Genomic DNA, 22,883 nt, shown 5'->3' on the forward strand with positions numbered 1-22,883 from the left:
TGGGGGATACGTGGCTCAACCACACTACAAGCGAGAAGGATCTTGGAATTGTTGTCGATCACAAGCTGAATATGAGCCAACAATGTGATGTGGCTGCAAAAAAGGCAAATGCGCTTTTGGGCTGCATTAATAGAAGCATAGCTTCCAAATCCCGTGAGTACTAGTTCCCCACTACTCAGCACTGGTTAGGCTTCATCTTGAGTATTGTGTCCAATTCTGGGCACTACATTTTAAGAAGGATGCAGACAAACTGGAGAGGGTTCGGAGGAGGGCAACGAAGATGATCAGGGGACTGGAAACAAAGCCCTAAGATGAGAGACTGAAAGAACTGGGCATGTTTAGCCTTGAGAAGAGAAGACTGAGGGGAGATATGATAGAGCTCTTCAAGTCCTTGAAAGGTTGTCACAGACAGGAAGGCCAGGATCTCTTCTCGATCATCCCAGAGTGCAGGACACGGAATAATGGGCTCAAGTTACAGGAAGCCAGATTCCAGCTGAACATCAGGAAAAAAACCCTGACTGTTAGAGCAATACGACAATGGAACCAATGACCTAGGGAGGTAGTGGGCTCTCCCACACTGGTAGCGTTCAAGACGCAGCTGGACAGCCATCTGTCAGCGATGCTCTGACTTGGATTCCTGCATTGAGCAGGGGGTTGGACTCGATGGCCTTGTAGGCCCCTTCCAATCCTACTATTCTATGATTCTATGATCATCATCTTTATTACAGTCACTCACCAGACTGTGAACATACAAAAATACAAAGAGTCTAGAAACACATTCGGGAAATATACAGTAAAATCAGTTCTGAAGAGATCTTATTCTCATAGCATTCAAGAAGAATTTAGCAAAGCCTCAGTTGTATCCCTATCCTCTGTTGTCCTCAAACAGTAGAGAAGTACATTTCTATCTTATCTAGTATCAGACAGTAATTTCTCTCTAATCTCTATATAAAAGGAGCAGCAAAGTAAAACATGAATAACTGATTTGATTTCATTCCTTTCACATGGGCATATACCATCTAAAAGGCTAGTTTTCTGAAACCTCCCTTGTAACAGAGCAGAGGGTAAGACATTAAATCTTGCTAAAGTAAATACACGCCGATATTTGGGAATGTTAAGGATTAAGAGATATTTCGCTTCTCCCAGCCCCTAACTCAGATTTGCATCCCAAAACAAAGGAGAACAAGTTCTATCCACTGCAGAACTTAAAGTCTGTAGATCATAATCCCTGACCCTTTGAGACAGAAGAGCTCTGGCTTGCTTAGCTTCCATCATTAGTACAAACTCTGGGCATAAGCCCAGAGAATTGATCTTATTCCAGAGCAATTTCATCCACTCAGAGATGTAAGGGTCACTGTGTATTTTATATAAATAACCTGAAGGTCCAGGGCCATACAAACGGATCCAAAAATATAATGCGCTAATCCAAGCTTTTGAGGTGATTGTCTGTAGGCCAGTTTCCAACAAGAGAGAGGAGGTTGCTACACATTTTGGAAGACCAAGGATGGAGTGGATGAAAGCTGCCTGCACAGATTCTATTGAAAAATTAACAGCTTTGATCCAGATTGCAATGCCATACGACAACTGCATAAGTGACTTAGCCTTAAACACCTGAAGTACAGCAGGAACAAATTGACCCCCTTTGGTATAATAGAACCTTATTATTGCAGCAGCTGTATTGTTAGCTGTTGCTCTAGCCCTATCTCTCTGCAAAGACCAATTGAGAGTTTTATGAAAGTATATACCCAAATATTTATAGCCTGAAATTTGTTTGATAAGATTCCCATTCACAGACCATCCAAAGGTCCTCCTGCGTCTTGAAAAAAACAGCACTTTAGATTTATTATAGTTAATTCTCAACTGGTTAATTTTACAGTAGCTGGTGAACACTGCCAGCAGATGCAGGAGGCCAACCCTTGTCCATGACATTAAGACGGCGTCGTCTGCATAGAGTAAAATGGGGATCTTTGTATCAGCCAGTTTTGGAGTATGAGAATCTGTAGTATTCAAAGCATTAGGTAAATCGCTCAGGAAAATATTAAAAAATGGAGCTAAAACACAGCCTTGTCTTACACCCCTAGTTGATACTATTCGTTCCAACAGGCTACCACTGGGATTACATCTGATTTGAACTTCCATCTGTTGATGAAGATTTTGGATCAAATATAGAAGTCTTTTATCAATACCCAGCATTTCTAATTTTGCCCACAGCTTATTTCTTGAAACTGAGTCAAAAGCGGATTTCAAATCTATGAATGCAGAAAATAATTGGCCCCCTTTTGGTTTAGAATACTTTTCAGCTAAATGGGCCAAAACAAAACAGTGGTCCAAAGTTGAGCAACCAGGAGTAAAACCAATTTGTTCATCTCCTAGCCTGTTTTCTGTTGTTGTTTTTACAATTTCCCAATGGGAGGGAAATTATTTAAACCAGCTACAGCACTGGTATACATTTCCCCCATCTACCCACTGTGTTGAGAGTATATCTGGACCTATACCGATGAGCCCCCCACCCTTTTGCCTCTACTGCCACCAGAGATCCAGCAAGGCAAAGGCCACAGAGGCTTCCATGGGGGCTGGGAGGTGACATCCAAGGTCAAATATCCCACTCTGAGGGCAAACCTTTCTCTCTACCATCTGAAGGGAAGATCCAAACTATCTTATGGCCCCTGGGATACCCTCCCCGGGACCATAGGATTATAGCCTTACCAGGGTGGCAAACCAGTTCACCTTTCATGCCTAAAGCAAGGAAATATTAATTCTTAGCCATTGTCTAGCAGAAATAGCACCCTTTTTTCCAAGATATGCATTATTATTATTTTATTAATTACATCTGTATACAGCCCAACTGGCAAATGCCCTGGGGAGGTTCACAATCATAAAACAGCAGCAACACCTAAATAATCAAAAATTTAAAACCAATTATTTAAAAAATGGAACAATAAAAATATCAAAATAATAAATGAATTGCATTTCAATTTACATCTGTATATATTGACATTAAAATATTCACAGTGGTAGTACATATACTCCCATACTCAGAATAAGGCAAGAGCCCATTTCCCTACAACAGAGGAACCTAGAAAGAGTTAATTTCTGGAGTTTTTATCTCACCAATATTAGGAAGGGTAAGAATTAATACTTTACTAAAAACTGACATAAGTTGCCATACCATGTCAGTGATGATATTTCAAACACTTGCTACTTAATCTGTTTTGTTTTGTTTGTTTTGTTTTAATCTTATTCTTGAATTCTTGACATTTCTTACTACATTTTGCCCAGTTTTCTAGTGAAGAAAGCAAAAATTCCAATTGGTTTGTTTATTCTGTTTACACGATGATAGTTTTTCCACAGGTTCCTAAAACAGTGCTGTACCTACCCATCAGCTACTATTACTATATACAGAAGGAAGAATTTAACCTGCCCCTTTCAAAGTCTAATTTCACTATTTATTATCAAAACATAAAGCAAACCCAACATATCATATAGAATTAAGGATTCCAATTCTCCTGAAGAGTAGCAATGGACCATTAAGCAGATAAGCATCCACCCTCTTCTTCTCAAAGCTGTCCACTGCTGCTTCAGATAATGGGGTGACAGGAAATTCAATACGGACAGCTTTAGCCTCTCCTCTGCCCTGCAGGAGTGGATTCCATTGGTTGGGATTCATCACAGCTACACTCCTAATCCTATCTTGCTTCAGGGCATGGTCAGAAGAAAAGCAAAAATAGCATTAGTGGACAACGTGGGTTAATGACATGCCTAGAATTCATTGAAGATTTGATATCCCGCACATCATTCCGCAGTTGTACAAAACACTTATTCCTCCATGGTGCAGTGAGGCCCTTCGATAGAGCATAGAAAGCCTGTGGGTATGCCAAGTTTCTAAGCAGGTATAACAACCTATGAGGTTCATTTCTAAGACAAGGGCTGGCTCTGTACAATAGCAAAACTCTGCTTGTGGGACACCTTGGTAAAACGTTTTGGAAACAATGGTATGCAGCTTACATAATACTAAATGACAGCTGAACTTAGGTCTGGTGTATACATGGAGTAGAATGGGGTGGTAGAGCTACTGTACTACTTCAGACTGAAAGTGTATGATGCTATTTATTTATGTGCAAATAAAAAACTAGTACATCAGAGGAAAGAAGTTTTTTCCCAGACCAATCTATGCTATGCTAGTTTTCTATAAGCAGGAAGGTTTTTCTCCATAGGTGAGCATTCAAAATGTGATCCCCCTGTTACCGAATGTCGTCCTCTAAACACCTGTACAAGCTTGTTTATCTTGAGAATGTGTACATTTATTAAGGGACCTTTTTTACTTTTGCAGTAAGACATCTGGCTGGAAGAACCCAATTACACACACACAGGCTTCTTTAATAATGGGGGAATTTATTAAAGCAAGGATTTAAAATATACATTCATTAACTGGGGAAATAAACTTGGTAGAGTATTTATGAATCAAAACAAGCAAAACATATATCAACCTGCATGAAACCATCAGCAGGTGCAGAGAGAACCAGACTGTAGGACAACTAGCTGAGTTCTCTTAGTAGCTGAATCAGAGGTCTTCGGGATTTAAAATTAGGCCAGTTGGGCAGACTGGGGATGGGCTTGTGAGTGTGGAGCTGCATGCCATTGCTTACAAAACATTTCACCAAAATGCCCCACAAGCAGAATTTTGCTATTGTACAGAGTGTGGAGAGGTCAACCTGTTGAAGATGCGGTTGCACTCCCCTTAAAGGAACAGGTTCATAGCTTGGGGGTTCTCCTGGAGCCATCTCTTGTCACTTGAGGCTAAGGTGGGCTCAGTGGCACAGATTGCCTTTTACCAGCTTCAGCTGGTGGCCCAGCTATGCTCCTAACTGAACAGGGATAACCTTGCTTCAGTAATCTATGGTCTGGTAACCTCCAAGTTAGATTACTGCAATGCACTCTGCTTGGGGTTGCCCTTGAAGACTGTTCAGAAGCTGCAGCTTGTGCAAAATGCAGCAGCCAGATTAATAACTGGGACCAGAAGGTCTGAGCATATAAAACCAATTCTGGCCAACTTGCATCTGACTTGTATGTTTCCAAGCCCGAGTCAAGGTGCTGGTTTTCAGCTATAAAGCCTTACATGGCTTGGGACCACAATACCTGACGGAACGCCTCTCCCAACATGAACCTACCGGGATACTACAATCAATGTCTGAGGCCTTCCTCTGAGTGCTTCCTCCGAGTGAGTCTTGGAAAGTGACAACAAGGGAGGGGGCCTTCTCAGTCATGGCACCCCAATTGTGGAACAATCTCCCCACTGTGGCCTGCCTAGCGTCAACACTGTCATCTTTTCAGCACCAGGTTAAAACTGCCCTCTATTCCCAAGCATTTAATGGCATATAACGGGGCACTTATGTCAGCTGTCTTGAACAGGTATAGTATTTAAATTGTTTATTGAAATTTTTAGCTGTTTAAATTGTTCAAAATTTTGTATGTTACAAATTTCATACTATGTTTTATTATAATGTTGTATCTGTAGTTTGTAATTTTGTGAGTTGTGGTGAACTGCCAAGAAAGCCTCGGCTATTGGGCAGTATAGAAATGAAATAATAAAATAGTAATAATCCTGATGTACATCCACAATAACAAAAGGGGATGGGAGAAGGAGGTTACCTAGAGCTCAAATTACATTCACTCCAATTTATGCTGCTTTGTTCGCCTATTCTTACCTTCCCCTCCAGAAATTTACTGGGCAAAATGGTGCCCAATATTACACTTTGCATCAAAACCACTCCTCTAGGAGAATTTATCCTGACACAATGGAGTGAAGTGGAAACAAGGGGTGAGCCTGCCCAAATGAAACAGGAGCCCCAGCCGCAATCTCTCCCACTAGTTGACCAGGAAAGCCTGTACGAAATGGCTGGGGTTTAAATTAAATAAAGTCCAAAATTAAACCAAGTTAGCACACACACAACCTAGATAAGAGGGTGCAGAGTAGGAGGCCACAATTTGTACAAGAATCTCCTGAAAATAGGATATTCCAAGATACCTTTCCCTGGGTTTGTGTGACCTGTTCCTGTAGCTGAAGTTTGGGACATGTTGAAACTCATGAGTCTCAGCAGATGAAGAAAAAAATATGTCCATTTAAAAAGGGGTGCCACAGATTTTAGCCTGTGGCTAGGCAAGAACCTAAATGGCCAGACTCAGATGACACTGGGCAAAAGTAGTAGAGAAGAGACATAACTGCAGCATCCTGTGCCCATGTGATTCTGAGAATTGCCTATGGGACTCCGGAGTTTATTCTACTCCAAACACACTAACTGTACTCTTTCCAACACTGGGGTGGCAAGGAGACTGAAGTGGGTTTCATTAGCATGGAACCAGATGGTACTGGTCCAACACCTACAAATGAGGACAATCAGTAGAGACAGCAGGGTCTACCAGTCCACTGAGTACTTGGAGCCCAGGGTTCTTATACCCTTCAAACAACCATTTCAAAAGAATGAAAGATTCTCAGGTTTGAACATTACAAAACCACAACAAAGTCATAAGAAGACTTCCAGGTGACAATGATAGCCATTCCAGGCTGAAACAAAAGAGGTGAGGCAAGTCCTTGCCAGAGTCATCTTGTGTAAAAACAGAGGGCAATGGGCGCTGTGGTAAGATGCTCAACAAAGACGCTGCTGTGCCTGCTATTCAAGGATTGGATTCCTGTAAAACGTTGAAAACTTTTCAAGTTATCCTGGATACTGATTTAATTATGTATCAGGAAATCACTTTGGGCTGCCAAAGGCATTCATAATTATACTGGAATACTGCTTATCTTATAACTACTGAATATTTACGTTCAACTTAAGCTAGTATTGCTAGATTTGACCTCGCGTACATGGCCGATAGTCGTTAAGCAAGATTAGGAACATAGAAAGTTGCCTTATATTGAGTCAGACCATTGGTCCATCTTGCCCAGGATTGTCGACACTGATTGGCAGCTCTCTAGGGTTTCATCCAGGATTCCTTCCCAGTCCTACCCGGAGATGCCAGGGATTGAAACTGGGACTTTCTGCATGCAAAGCATGTGCTCTACTGCTGTCAACTTTCCCTGCCTTGTCTTCCACAAGGATTTCTTGAAGTGATCATCTCCTGTTTGGTTGCCAATTTTCTCAGGGTCTACAGTGCTTGCCCTTCACTGAGCAGTCTGCTAACACCCTGCTAACATTCTGAAATGACACAGCACAAGACTCTGCCACCTCAGTCTGTGTAGAAACTGTCCTAAGATTAATAAGTAGAAGACGGACATTTAACACAATAGTAAAATGGTCTGTTTCCAAACTAAATGAGTGCTCTAGGTCGCATTCCTCCTTTGTCCTCTTTATTTAACATTTAACATAGTTTTAACACTGTAAAGCCGCCTTGAATCCCAGTATTGGGAAAAGGGCGGGATATAAATTAATATAATAATAATATAATAACTTAAAAAGCTACTGTTTCTGTTTATATAATTCATATTGATTTCTGTCATGAAAAGTTTAAAATCTAAGAAAGAAGTTGCCTTACCATGTTGTGTTTTCTTCCATCCCGCTTTGGGCACAATGGCTTATCACTGTAGGGCCGTTTATAAAGATTGTGGTTTTACTAGTGTTCATTACCCTTAAAGAAAATACAAGTCTGTGTTGAGCACTTAAAGGAGGGAGGGAGAGATTACATGTGACCACTTCCACGTATGTGTGCATTTTAATATGATGAAAGTAACAGATTCCTGCCTCCTTAATGCAAGTGAGCAAATTGCTATTGATAATGAAACAATTTAATAGATAAGCAACAAATTGCCACAAATACAGTGAACTGAAAGTCTCCCATGTTCAAGATATAGTTTCTTTTTCCTTCATTCCCCAGCAGTCTGGCAAGCATCAGAATTTACTGCAGGGGTGGGAGGATGAAACCTACGAACCCGCAGAAGTATTGGCATTAACTTCTGTATACTTCCGCTCTACATCAATTTGAAGAAATGCTCTCTATTTTAGCACTTCACAGAAAAAACAGACATTTCAATGACAATTATTAACTCTACAGTGATATTGTTGTATCCTCCCCAACATTACCAATTTGGTTATGAGGTCCATCAGGGCTCAGCAGCAAGGAGAAAAGAACCAGCCATAAGGGGCAAAACCATAATTCTGATAACTGACAGCCTTTTTGTTCCAGACTGCTACCATAAGCCCTTAGTAGTGGACTCTGATTTTCCTCCCACATGAAAAGTTGGGGTGAAGTATATTCCTCATGAATGTTAGAGATGGAGAGAAAACAAGTGAGGAAGAAGAGTTTTACTTGTATGATGAATGAATTAACGGAATAAATTTTAGGCCTTGTTTTGTCAACTGTTCTCTCTCCTCCGCCCTACTGCAAAAGCCAGCACAATTTGCCTTTTGTTTATATCTCTGAACATGTGCCAAGACAGTTGGTGTCAGTAGGATTATGCCCAAAAGCTATGCAAAGTAGAAGAAGCAGGGCTGAAAAGTAGCATTCAGAACTAACTCATTACTGTGATATTAAGTTGATAACTAAATTTTAACATTGAAAAGGTTAAGATGTCAGCAATATTCAACTTCTTTCTTAAGTCTTTTAAATAACATTGCAAGCAACTTTAAGACATCATAAAACGTTACTGGCCATAATTACTGCCAAGCTGCAATATTTTTAAAGGGGCTACAATAAAGCTAGAAAGTGTTTCAAGCCCCAGCATTCCCCAGCAGGGCTGCTAAAAATCATCTCCTCAGTCCCCAAGTCCACAATCTAATGCTAATTGTTCACTGCTTTCAGAAGAGTCGTATTGTTAAACCTAAGAAAGAATCAACCTATAAATTACATAAGCAAAGCAACTGGAGTTGTCAGTTCTTTATTGACCCTGCTCTTTGGCAGTGAACAGCAGCCTGATATGCAAAAAATAAGCAAAGGAAGCTTTTCCTGACAATCATTTCTGAAGTGCTTTCAAAACACAAACACATATAATAAATAATACTAGAGACAGGTTCTGTCCCCAGACTTACAACCAAGTAGACATCAGAAAAATAGCAAATGCAAAGGGCCACAGAAGAACAAGTTATGTCCAAGCCTACCTTTAAATGTTACTAAAAAATAAAGGGGGGGATATGTTATAACATCAGAAGGCAGAGCATTCCAGAGATAAGAATAACGAAGGAAAGGGGAACAAGCAAGGCATACAAATTTTGATTTAAAATACTACTAGAAAGTAAAAGGAGAGAGGGCATATAAAGATAGCAGAAAAGTCATAAGGATCCTGAACATAAAGACACTTATTAAGGAGGCTAATGTAAAGGAGAACCCTGGATAAAATGAGAAGTAATAAAAACCAAAATGAGCCACAAAATTTGAGAAAGCAAAGCAGGTGAAGATAGAAAATAGGAAGCCCAGATAAAAGGCCACAGCAATAAGCAAGTGCACACAGTGCAAGATAAATAAACAGAGTTTGTTTGTTTGTTTTTCAACTGATACTACAAAACTCAGAGATATTCAAGATATGGAAATAAGAATTAGCTATAGCAGAAATACAAGGATGAAAAGATCAGAGGAGAAGAGAACTCCCGAAGTTGTGAAAGAAGAGAAATACAGACCAAAAAAGGGAAAATATTAAAAAGGGGCAGAAGCAATACTACAATGATAAGTAAAAGTTCCGTTTTTTATAAATTCAGATTTTTAAAAAGAGACATCTACGACAAGACAACCAAAAGATAGGCAGAGATATTAACGAAAGGTGACAATGATGTCAGGTACGGAAAGATACAGTTGTGGGTTATCAGCATAAAAATTATAATTAGTGTGAAAAGAAATTAATAAGGAAACCCAGAGGCAAAAAATGGCACCCTGTGGAACTCCCAACAGAAGGAGTGTAAGAACAGGAGGACCCATTAACAAAATATGGTATAGAAATAAAAAGATGGGGAAAGTTTCCCCTTCTTAATTTTTGCACACACACTGGGCTATTAGATAGACACAGGAATGGGATGAGGAGGTGGGGGAGAGAAGTGTTTTGGCTTACCACTTGACAATAGACCAGTAACTTAATACCAATCAATTAAAAGGCCACATTTAGAAAAGGTTATGAGGAAGGCCGTTGGTTGTATTTTCCACAAAATGTTAAGACACTGCTATTTTTCATGTATGTATTTCATTGATACTAACAGTTTCCACCATTTGCGCTGAACCATCTGTTTCCTGACCAGCTTGGCCCTTAAGACACCCATTCCCTTTTGTTAATATGTTTCTGTTGCGCCAAAAACCCTTGCCTGTATAAAATAGTATAAGTATTATGTCCATAAACAGTAAAGGAGTCCTTAACTGGATATTCTACTACCTCAAATGGCAGGGAGGCGGGGAGAGAAAGGAGAAGATTTGTAAAAACGATGTACATAAAATGGCTTCATCTACACCACATTAAGTAGCATAACTATGAGAGTCATAATCCTCAATTGAGGTTTACCTGTTCAGGATCAAAGACTAGTTACTTCTGCTCCTGATTCTATCTGAAGTACAGACAGCACAAGGAAGAGATGGATGGAGCAAACCTATCTGGATCGACAGTCACCTCTGACCCCAAGGGCCACCGCCTATCCAGTGCAGGGCGGGAGGAGTGGTGAAGAGCAGATCTCCTCCTCGCTCCCCCAGCCCTGCTTTTGCAACTAGATGGCCGATTTCGGCTGTCTAGCCGCAGGACCTCGGAGCATGGGAAGCAGCGGCCAGATGACACATAGGATGTGTCCAACTTCCCCATCCCCAGGAATGCCCCATTTTCGCCACTCCATGCTACTCTTATGAGCGTGGGGCTGATCCGCGCTGCCTATGAGGCAGCGCGGCAGAGGGTCAGTTCTCCAGGAACTGACCTATCCTACAGCCGTCTAGCCACTGACTAGCGGCCATAGGCTTGAGCCCTTAATTACTTTGTACAAACCAAAGCATTCTTTTCCCTTTCAGGCACTGAGCAAACATTTATAAAAGACCCATTAATGTACAGTTTTCAAAAGATAAATTAATCTGTAAGCAATACCAGGATTAATCAAGTCAGAAGGTCTTTAAAAGGACAGGAAGAAAGTTCACATAGAAGAGTAACAATTTGCCTATGCAATTTAGGGATGCAAAGGATGTAAATAAATAGGTCCACTTGGTAATAAAAATTCTAACTGTATATTGCCAGGAAAGCATTTGGTTAAAAAAAAGCAAGCATTGGGGCAATTGATTATACATTTTCAGTGCATAAACATAATGCAAATTTAAAGCAATGTAGGATTTTATGATGGTTTACAGCATAATATTTTATCATCTATAGATTAAGTCACCAGTGATGTCATTTTCAAATTTAAAAATTTGAAGAATGATTGCCAGCACAGTTTAACATGGGGGAGAGAACAGACCTATGTCCAGAAGTATTACTACCCATGTTCAACTTCTGAACTTTAAGCAGTATTGGCAAAAATGCTAAGAATTCCAAAATAAGAAATAAAACAACTTTACCGCAATGCTCCAAGCCAGACTCTAAGTGCTTCCAGACAGACGACTTTTGGCACCATCAATCACATTACATTGTGCAGCTATTCCATCTTTTCTTCCTTAACAGATTTTATATGGTAAGAAAAAAGGACAGAAGAAGCTATTGGAAAACATGAGAGGGTTACATATGGAAGTTGATGACATCTGGATTTCGCATAATATTCCATGAATGAAGCAGAGCGATTGCACAATAAAAGCCTCAACTGGAAGCACCCCCAGAGACTATTTGGATTACAAGACATCCCTGTTTTTGACAACATGCTATGAGCCATTACAAAAACAGAATGCTTCTATATGCATTTAAGGGCACAATCCTATGCCTGTTTAGACAGAAAGAAGTCCTACAGCTGGGGCATGTTGGGAGTTGTAGGACTTTTTTCTGTCTACGGCATAGGATTGCACCCTAAATCAATATTGTAATTTCCCTCCCAAAATCCCCAAAGGTTTCTGGTTTTGTTTGTCCTTTAAGTCTCACCGTTTCTGTGAGTTTAAATATATGTGTAAATGTACAAAGTTTTATTCAGTCACTGGAATGTCTGGAGTTATCCAATATTTTGCTGAAACAATTTTCCTGAAGTTTATACATGTGATTCTGTTAGATAGTCTTAGTCTCTGGGTAGATTGTACATAGTAATGTATTTAAAATGTATTTCTATTATTCCTGTATATTCTCATTACTGAACAAGTCCACCACATATACAGCAAGGAATATCAACCGCACCAGAGACTGAAGTCCTAGAGTTTCCTTAATTGTGATGTTTTTATCTGGAAAGGAATTATGCTCCTAATATACTGTTTTGTACTCTCACTTCCCTGAGCAATGGGAAATTCAGGGCAGTCTTTTATGGGGCCAGTTTCCCTTTGAAGCAAATAGCATTGCTGACTTGTGGTCCCTAATATAATAGTATGTTTACTTACAAACTTATAGATATAGCAGGAAGCAATTCAGTAAGCACACACACATGCAATAGTACCATCAAAACAACACCAATCTACTCCTCTGGAAAGCTAATACACTGTTCTCCAACTAGAAACCTCTTAGCATGCAATCCTATGCATGTTTAGACAGAAAGAAGACCTACAACTCCTAGCATTCCCCCACCAGCATAGGTGGCAGGGGAATGCTGGAAGTTGTAGGATTTTTTTCTGTATAAACATGCATAGGATTGCGCCCTTAGTAGTTCTGGTTGTTCCTACCACCAAGCTTACAACCAAACCTGACTAGATTTACTAAGAAATGCCTCAATAATTTCCATAGGGCTTGTTTCTAATCGAATATGCTTAGGACTTGAGCTCAAGATGTTATCTTTTAGTTACCTTGGTACGCATTTTCCTTTTCAGTCCAAAATCCAAACTTAGCTGAGCAGTACTGAAAGGCCAAGTACACAGACATAGGAAAGCACTACATCAACAGCTCCCTTGTCTGCACACTGGATTCCCTGGATATTTTTGGTGTTATGTTTCCTCATTAGAGTGGTAACAAGGACAGTTGTTAATTGGAGACAATACAGATATCCAACACTTCATTGTTGCCGTGACTTAGCAGGATCATGTCAGTCATTTACATTACACACAGACGCATGCTCACACATAGAAGCAGTCATGCTCTTTCAAACGCAATCTTCTTGCAGAGCAAAAAAAATAGGCTTTAAAAAAATTGTTATTAAATTTAAGAGACTCCCTTGCAAATGCTTCCTGTGCTAGTAGGAGAAAAAAAGTTGTCTAGTATTATCATCCCCTATGGCTGGGGAGTAGGGGTGGGGGTGGGGAGTGGAGGAGATAAAGAGAGATTGAGTAATGATTTACAGCAAGCCTGTAATGTAGTGTAATGTAGAACAATAATAACACTCCCATATTGCAAATTGAAGTGGGGGGAATAGAGGTGGAGGCTGAGAAAGACAGCATTTTCCCACATGTAATATAGTCTATTTTATATCCCCCATTTTGCAGTTGGAGTGTAGTTATAATAACTATCCCATATGCCAACTTCCACATTTCAGATAGGGGCTGATGAGGATCGCACTTTATAGCCACTCTCTAATAAGGGTTTCAAAAATTGTTACCCTAGTCGTTCTTTATTGAAGTAGAAGTCAAAAATCTTGGTCTCCACTGCAATACCGCACAGTACACATTATCAAGATAAACAGCAGTTACATAGGAAATACAGATAGTTCAAGTGAATTAATTTAATTAACTGTATCCCTGTCATGTTGAAAACAGACAATACAGCAAAAGGTATCCCACACAAAAAACATATCTCAGGATATAGCAAAGGTAAATCTAGCTACGTTGCCTCTTCATACAGCTTTTCATATACCCCTCTCCTCAAAATCAATTAAATGCAGTTCCATCTAGCTTTAGTACTTTAACAGTACAAAATTGAGCCCACACACACACATACAAAAAATGTACACCAGGAAATGTACACCAGGTTCCATTGTTGTATTAAAGCAATACGACAATGGAACCAATTACCTGGGGAGGTGGTGGGCTCTCCCACACTGGAGGCATTCAAGATGAGGCTGGACAGCCATCTGTCAGGGATGCTCTGACTTGGATTCCTGCATTAAGCAGGGGCTGGATGGTCTTGTAGGCCCCTTCCAACCCTTCTATTCTATGATTCCATGAAACATGTGTGCGTGTGTGTTCCTCTTGCCTTTTTCTGTTTCTATGGATAAACAGGTATGATGTGTGTTAAAAGCTTGCCTATCAGGAGCTATTAATCAGACATCTACTGTTCATGATCAAGTACCAGGCTATACGAAAACCTAGAAAGAGTGCTCTCTCACACACACTCTTGCTCTACCTCTCTTGATGCAACAGAGTAGTTTGGCAGTAACAATACTTTTGCATTTACCCCGCTGTATGCATGGAACATTCTCTTGGTCCAAATAAAGCACACATTTAGATATCGTTGCTTTGCTAGCTATTTTGTTTATACACTTTTGGCAAATGAATGGGAAAAAGCAATCACAGAATAAAGTGAGGGACTACACCCATATTACAACTGCATTCAAGTCACTTGCAAATATTTCATGGATGCATCCCAGCAGGTACATATTACTCAGCACACCCACAGCATCTACACCAACACCACCAAATACAGGGCCCACCCTCAAAGTCTGGTTTTCTCCCCCATGTGTGTGCATATACATGTGTGCATGCACACACAAGCATGTGGGGGGTGCTAGGATTGTTGGTGCTGGGTGAGTTGTCTGTAATAGAACCTGGTGGGCACAGAATTTACATGGCTAGGTATTGGCTGATAAGCATGTCAATAGATATCTAGCACTACAACACTGAAAATTATACTTAATGTTAGGATAAAACCAAAGCTATTGCTAGTGAGATCAGGAGGTATGAGCGGGGGGGGGGGGGGTGCTAAGAAAAACAGCCTATCCCAGCTTCCCGTTTTCTTCCTCCTTAAAAACAGCAACTCTCAGGCCTCAACAGTTGCTTCAGAAGAACACATCTTTGTAATCAAATTCAAGTGCTTTGAATATCGTAGTGGGCTTCCCCTCACTTCCCCTGATTTAACAAGTACTTTAACAAGAAGCCTAGACATTCACACTGCATGATTTATATGCGCAGTGTCAGTTAAAAACAATGTACAAAATATATCCGCTCTCCCAGGCACATGATCAGTTAAAAACAAAAACAATTTACAAAATAATTAAACACAAGGCAGAAAAGAAATTGGGTGGCTATAGTTGAGGCTGGTCAGCCATCTGTCAGGGATGCTCTGACTTGGATTCCTGCATTGAGCAGGGGGTTGGACTCGATGGTCTTGTAGGCCCCTTCCAACCCTACTATTCTATGATTCTATGAATGGGCACCACCTTTATTATTAAATGTTCACGACTGTACATAAAAATGCAAAATAGAGATAAACTTTAAAAGGTATGCAATATAGCTACAGAGACCATTCATAATAGCAGTAACTGGTGATAGCTTCCAACTGAGGATAACACAATAGATTTTATGAAGTCTAGTCCATGAACTTTACGCTATAATAAACCTGTTACTTGGAAGTTTCACAAAAATTTTCTTTTCTTTTACTATCATGTAGGCATATTAGCTTCTAAGCTAAGATAGAACAACCTTTACATTTCTGGTCTGCAACACTACATTCTTAAAAGGCCTGGTTTTGGAACGGAAACTGCCTTGGTCGCCCTGTGGGATGACCTCTGCCAGGAGAGGGACAGGGGGAGTGCGACCCTGCTGATTCTCCTGGACCTCTCAGCGGCTTTCGATACCATCGACCATGGTATCCTTCTGGATAGGTTGTCTGGGTTAGGAGTTGGAGGCACTGCACTACAGTGGTTCCGCTCCTACTTGGATGGCCGATTCCAGAAGGTGGTGCTGGGGGATTATTGCTCTGTGCCATGGCAATTGTGCCATGGGGTTCCACAGGGCTCTATTTTATCCCCCATGCTGTTTAACATCTACATGAAATCGCTGGGCAAGGTTATCTGGAGGTGTGGGCTGAGGTGCCATCAATATGCAGATGACACCCAGCTCTACCTCTCTTTCTCATCAAAACCAGGTGAGGCAGTGGCTGTTCTGAATCAGTGCCTGGGCACGGTAATGGACTGGATGAGGGCTAATAAACTGAAACTCAATCCAGACAAGACGGAGGTACTGTTAGTGGGTGGTTCGTCTGCCCGGCTAGGTGATATTCAACCTGTTCTGGAGGGGGTTGCACTCCCCCTAAAGGATCAGGTTCGTAGTTTGGGGGTGCTCTTGGATCCAGAACTGTCACTTGAGGCACAGGTGAACTCAGTGGCACGGAGCACTTTTTATCAGCTTAGGCTGGTAGACCAACTACGCCCTTATCTGGACAGAGATAGCCTAGCTACAGTTATCCATGCTCTGATAACTTCTCGTCTGGGTTACTGCAATGCGTTATACGTGGGGCTGCCTTTGAAAACGGTCTGGAAACTTCAGCTGGTCCAAAATAGGGCAGCAAGATTGTTAACAGGGACTGGCCAGCGAGTTCATATTACGCCAGTACTTTTCCAGCTGCACTGGCTGCCAGTCCATTTCCGGGCCCGATTCAAAGTGCTGGTGTTAACATTCAAAGCCCTTAACGGCTTGGGGCCAGGTTACCTGAAGGATCGCCTCCTCCCATATGTGCCTGCCCGGACCTTAAGATCATCATCAGCGGCCCTTCTCCGTGAGCCCCTGCCAAAGGAAGTGAGGCAGGTGGCTACTAGGAGGAGGGCTTTTTCTGCTGTGGCACCCCAGCTCTGGAATGAGCTCCCTAGTGAGGTTCGCCTGGCGCCTACATTGTATTCCTTTCGGCGCCAGGTGAAGACCTTTTTATTTTCCCAGGCATTTTAGCATTTTAGCTTTCTAAATTTTTATCTTTGCTGTTTTAAATCTGTATTTTAAACTCTTGCACTGCTGCTAGGTTTTATTGTGGTTGTATTGTTATATTGTGGTTTTAATGTTCTATATATTTTAAATTGTTTTATTGTGTGTTGTTTGGTTTTAATTTTTGTGAACCGCCCAGAGAGCTTCGGCTATTGGGCAGTATAGAAATGAAATAAATAAATAAATAAATGTGGGGCCTGAAATAAAATGTTGCACTATATCGTCATGTCCTAACAGGAGTGGTCTTGTACAGGATGCAGTCTGACCTCTTCCATAATACTATAAGCTCTAAAGCAAAGGTGGGAACATTTCCACTTCGTACCACCACCCCTGTGAAGCAATTCGATTGCAAACAGAATGTTTTTTAACCCAGATTTCCATGCTGGGCGGGAGGATTTTCAGTGGAGAGAGTGTGAAGTGCAGGTAGAGAAAATGGGGTGGCAGAGAGAGAGAGAGAGAGAGAGAGAGAGAGAGAGAGAATGGATGGTCCACCACCAGCCCTGCCCTACCCCACTTTTGGCTTCAGCCCTCTGCCACCAATTCTGGCCCCTCCCACCACTTGCAGGCAGCCCCCCCCCCCAAGATTTCTCTCAAAGATCACCCTTCAAATTTAAAAGGTTCCTCACCCCTGCTCTAAACAGTTCAAGCAGGTCAATTCACTCTTCTTCACATGTTTTCCATTTTCTTTTCCAACTGATACCCAATATTCCATGGCTCCTGGAGGCCACTGAGCATGTTCAGTCCTCATCAGGCTGGGTTTTTTGGAGGTGATCTTTGTTTTTAAATATATACTTTGTACTTTTGAAATCCTTGTGGCTAATACCTTCCTCTTGTTTCTAAGTGGGTCTTCCAGTCCCATCAGCACTCAACTTTGCTATTAGAGGGAACGATGATAATGCTAACTGGGAAATTCCAGCTTGGAATACTGGTAGACCAACATGGCACAAAGTTTATTCATGCTTACATAACTTTTTGCTGGAAAGACAGAAATGTGCTCTGAAGTAATAGGGGGAATGGAGTAAAGGTTTGTCTATCTCAGTACATTTGCTATTCTAGCAAATCCCAGAGTCTCACTACACTCAAGATTTAGACCCTATCTTGGATATTGCCAAGACCCTAACTTGGCAAGAACAAATAGGAATATTGCCAACTTAGTTTTTCGGTGCCCAAGACACACACTTGTCATTTCAGTTCAAAAACCATGAGCTAAGACATGTTACGACAGATCTATTTTTCCAATTACAAGACAATCATCAATTACCACACCTATTATCAGCCAGTACAGCTTGCATCAACACAGATGATAAAGCATGGATGTGAATTTTCAAACTGCTCCCAAGTGAAATGATATGCCAATACAATACATAACTTGTGAGAATAGTGAGTTCAGTGTCTGAAGATCTGATTTCTAACCTTATTTTGTAGTGGAAGGAAAGTAAGTTGGCTTTAAATAAATGCAAGTACTGAGAAACATATTTCATTGTCACTTGTCAAATATTTGTAAACCTGCTTAAGAACAAATTCCCATAGATGTAAGATAGCAAGTCTATACATATGCTTAACTGCTCTCCACCAGTTTTGAAGGAATCTATATAATGGAGGGAGCAATCCTTTGGCCGCTAGACAGTGGCTAGATGGCCACAGGATATGCTGTTTTCCGGGAACTGACCTCGGAGCCCAAGCTCCAAAGTCAGTTCCCGGAAAACCGAGCTCCCCCCAAGTCTGCGCTGCCTCACAGGCAGCGCAGAGAAGCCCTGTCCTCCGCACTCAGAAGAAGAGTGCGGAGCAGCTGAAAAGGGGCAGGGCTGGGGGCATTCCGGGGGCGGGGAACACAGATCTTCCTCTCCCACTTGGCCCCCCCATGGCTAGACAGCCGAAATCGGAACGATCCCCTCTGTGCTTCTCCTATGGTCACCTCCAAGTTCGGAGGCGGCCACCTATCTAGATAGGATTGTGCCCTTAAGAACATAAGAAGAACCATGCTGGATCAAACCAAAAGTTAATTTAGTCCAATATTCTGTTCACACAGTGGCCAACCAGCTGTCTGTGGGAAACCTACAAATAGGACATGAGTAAAGTAGCATTGTGTTTCCCAGCAACTGTTACTGGAGGTCATATACAGCCATCAGGACTAGTACCCATGGATAGCCTTATCCTCCATGAATTTGTCTAATTACCTTTTAAAGCCATCCAAACTGGTGACCATCACTACATCTTGTGGTAGCAAATTTCACAGTTTAACTATGTGCGATGCAAAGAAGTACTTCCTTTTATCTGTCCTGAATCTCCCACCAATCAGCTTCATGGGATCACCCCGGGTTCTACTATAATGAGAGAGGGAGAAAAATGTTTCCCTGTCCGCTTTCTCTACACCGTGCATAATTTTGTAAATCTCAATTGTGTCCAAAATAAAACTTATTTTAAGGATGCCCCTGATGGTCACTTCACACTGTGCATTTTGCTGCAGTGATGTAGGTAGATTATATGTGCACATGTATCTGGGTATGCACAAATATGAGGAAGTCTTGTTGAGTGTTTTGGGAACTACAGATGCTGACACAAAGCTCTCCATCTGCAACACAACCTAGTCTATAAATGTGCCAATATACATCTGTGTTTGGGATTCATAGTGTCATTGTAGTCATGCAATTGTGTCACATGAAAAAAGCCTTCAAGTCAACCAATCCTATTTTGTCCCATTCCTGTACCATGCATTCTACAGAATGATCACTGGCAATCTAGTTTTTATTTGGCAAGCATGGTCTTCTGCTGATGATACAAACTCTTGACACATTTATTAAGTGAAAAATGGTAAACTTCTCAATTTCAAAAAACCTTTGAAGAGCAATGGAGACAATTTTCACCTCTCCAGACTCTGTGTTTTGTGCTGGCAGAGGCAGGAATGAGCCTTGAGAGGCTATTGGATTGCTCATATCCTGGCCTCTCTTCTCCCCTCCCCATCCAACCCACTGGCACACCCCCTTTCTGAGCTCTCCAAGGCCACTTTTGCAATCCCAGGAAGCAGCTAGCGCAGTTCTTTCTGCAGTGGTTGTGACAGGGTGGGGGAAGGGATCCAATACCAGAGTCTCCCTTATGAGGTCATAGCAGTATCTACAGCCTCAAAGGGGCAACTCTGAAGAATCCTATGGTCCCTGGGCCGCTCTCCCAGGACCACAGGCTTGCTCTCCCCAGGAATTAGGCATCCTAGATATTCAAGTAGGACTACAACCGTTACAGGCTTTGAAAGGCTACAGAACTTGGCTCCAACAGAAACAACCAGATCTAAGTTCAATTGGGCTTACTTCCAAATGATTGTGCATAGGGTTATTTGCATAGGATTATATCCTAAAACAAAATTATATCATGTCTGTCATACACACACACATATATTCCACCAGATAACAAGAGTTTTCTCAATATATTACATGAGCCTAGAATCCTATTAGTCTGGAGATAAGCATGGTAATAGCTTCTCGTTTAGTCTTTTTTTTCTCATCAAAGGGTAGCTATGAGGGTAAACTAGACAAACCGGTAGGAGTGTCTGTGCATCTTAAAGAGACTGAACTCATTTTCTGTTAGAGCCTTATCAGCTGCCCCCAAAAGGACACTTTTTATCGTTTCACAGCTGCAGACTAGCAGGGATAACTCTTGTGGAATCTGCTGGTGCTCTAAGCAGTGCTTTGAACTACAGCAGTCGATGCAAGCTGTAGGTACCGTTTTCCCCTTCTGGAAGCAGAAGATACCCGGCTCAACCACTATCCAGACGACCCCTCAGCAATCATTAATAGGCCCTCTCCCAGAAAAAAATAACATAACGGACGTTTTCTGCGTACACAACAAAAGCAAGAGGAGAAGCCCTTCCTTCTCCTTTTACAGAAGAGCAGCCCTGGCTGGGCTGAGCTGAAGCTGGTGTGGATCTTTTAAAACTTTCTGAGCTCGAGACATGCTTGGGGGCTTTCTGAGAGCGCAGTGTAGCCTCTGTGGAGGCTAAACCGCCGCCGCCGCCGCCGCCCCCTTGAGGAGCTGCTTTTTCAGTCGCTAAGAACTTCTCTCAGCTCGGGCTAAAATAAAACCAGTCGTCTTTGAGTGTTCACTTGACAGGCCAGGCACGCTGCCGCGTCCCCCCGCCCCGGCCGTAAGCAAAACTCCCCTCCCCTCCGTTCAAATCTCTGCAAGGATCCCACAGTGCGGTATTATACCTTACCTGGCGCTTTCTGGCTCTTCTCCGCGCCCCTGCATGGGCGCTCCGGGGTCGCAAGCAAGGCGGCAAGGCAGAGCTCCCCGCCGATGCCGCCCCCGCGGCGACCTCGCAGCTGCGGCCCGGGGAGCAGCGCGGGACGCCGCGCTAACGGCTGCTCGGGGGGCCACCTTCCCGCCGGGCAGAAAGGAGAGAGGAGTCACCCGCGGTGGGTGAGCGGGCGAGGAGGACTCGGCGGCAGGCAGCTGCTGCGCCCCAAACCAGTCGCCCGCCAGGCAGCGGCAAGGGGGCTCCCCAACGGAGCGGCAAATAACGACAACCACGGAACCTTCCCCTTGAGCCGCCGCGACTCCCGCAGTCGCGAACAAGGCCCCGCCCCTTGGCTCGGCTCCTCACGCAACACCCGCCTCAGTTTTGAAACCGCCGGGAGGGCGGCCGCGGGGGAAACGGTCGCCCGTGGAAGCGTTTCAGGCGCGCCCCCCTCAAGGTAGAAACGCGCTGACGGGGGCAGTCGGCCCACGGAAGGCGAAGCTTCGCACACGAATAGGCCGGATGCTGCCCCGGCCAGCGCGTTTCTACCTGACGGGGCGCACCTGAAACGCTTCCACAGGCGTTTGGCCCGTGGGCCTCGGCCCGACATTTTCTTTCTCCTTTCGCTTCGCTGTCGTAATTCGGTGTTCGTTTCGCGTCGCACGCAGCCTTTATTCACTCAGGGAGTGCTGTTTTCAAGGCGGGAGGCTGCCTCGTGAAAATATCGTTATTACTACGTGTCAAGGTTTAATGTCTGAAAAGAGGAGGTGCGGGAGTGTCAGCCATCCCGGAAGTCCCGCCGTCTGCTCGGAGGTCCCCCTCTTCCTACTCCGAATATAAGGGCTGGTTGTGGTCGCTCGGTGCCGGCGGTGAAGGAAGTTCTTATTGCAGGCGCTTCGATGCGCTCTTCTTAATGGGTTCAGGATTACTGAAAGCGTGTTCCGGAGCTGAGCCTTGTTAACTCTCTGACTTTTCCAATTAAAACAAAGCAAAGCCCAGCAACCTTCTTGCTGGTAAAGCCTTGAGGCTCCAACCCGCCGCCCCCAGTAGGCTGTATCAAGACCACGTTAGTTGCTTTTAGGTCGTATTGAAATCTAGACGTGTAAACCCCATTCTGTGAGCCCCTTTTGCCCCAGCCAGCAACTAAGCTTCTGTGATGCCATGGAATGTTCATGAATATGTCAACTGTTCATCTAATAGTATCAGCGTTAGGATGCTGACAAAAAAGTGCAGCTTCTGTAAGGGAAATGAAGCTAGACCAATAAGCAGGAGGCATGACAGCCAAGCGAACTTCGGAGGCTGAGTATAAACCAGGGAACAAGGGCAAGGTGGGGCCAAAACGGACATTACTTTAAAGGTGTAGCTAGCAGCTACATCTTTCATTTTTACTCTAAGGGAGGCACAGGGGGACCAATCTGGATTGTAATCCTTGTGTGTAAGGGGTAGAGGGGCTTTACCCCTTTCACCCCACTGTAGGGCCAATTAAGAGGGGGGGCACACCTGCAATTTATATTGTAAAATTACTTCATGGATCACTATTGCAATCAAAATTGTGGGACAGATTTGGATTGGGCCCATAGTGGAGGGAAAGGGTTTTTAAAAAAAAAAAAAAAAAAACACTATTCCCCATGCTAGAGCTCTGACTGGGCTCCCTCCTGTAGAGTAAAAATGTCAGCCATGCCCCGCACCCCAAAACATGATTTAAGGGGGGGGGGAACAACCTTTAAAAGTCCAGACCTATTTT

General features: G+C 42.8%; 1 protein-coding gene across 2 annotated transcripts in view; it reads right to left on the reverse strand.

The window, feature by feature from the left end:
• The window catches only part of ARHGEF3 (Rho guanine nucleotide exchange factor 3), a 229,399-nt gene extending 207,763 nt beyond the window's left edge, over positions 1–21,636 (reverse strand). Inside the window, exon 1 of one of the 2 annotated variants that reach the window (XM_084840053.1) lies at positions 21,116–21,636. In XM_084840053.1, the coding sequence (XP_084696179.1) occupies positions 21,116–21,150 (35 nt within the window). In that variant the 5' untranslated portion in view covers positions 21,151–21,636. Of the gene's footprint in view, positions 1–7,530; positions 7,620–21,115 lie in introns of those variants that run through there. The other variant, XM_084840056.1, reaches the window with a different exon arrangement.
• Between the last annotated feature and the right edge of the window lie 1,247 nt (positions 21,637–22,883).

The sequence above is a fragment of the Heloderma suspectum genome, chromosome 2 (assembly GCF_057233095.1).
Source record: "Heloderma suspectum isolate Gila_16-S chromosome 2, 16-S_ref, whole genome shotgun sequence".
Taxonomy (NCBI): Eukaryota; Metazoa; Chordata; class Lepidosauria; order Squamata; family Helodermatidae; genus Heloderma; species Heloderma suspectum.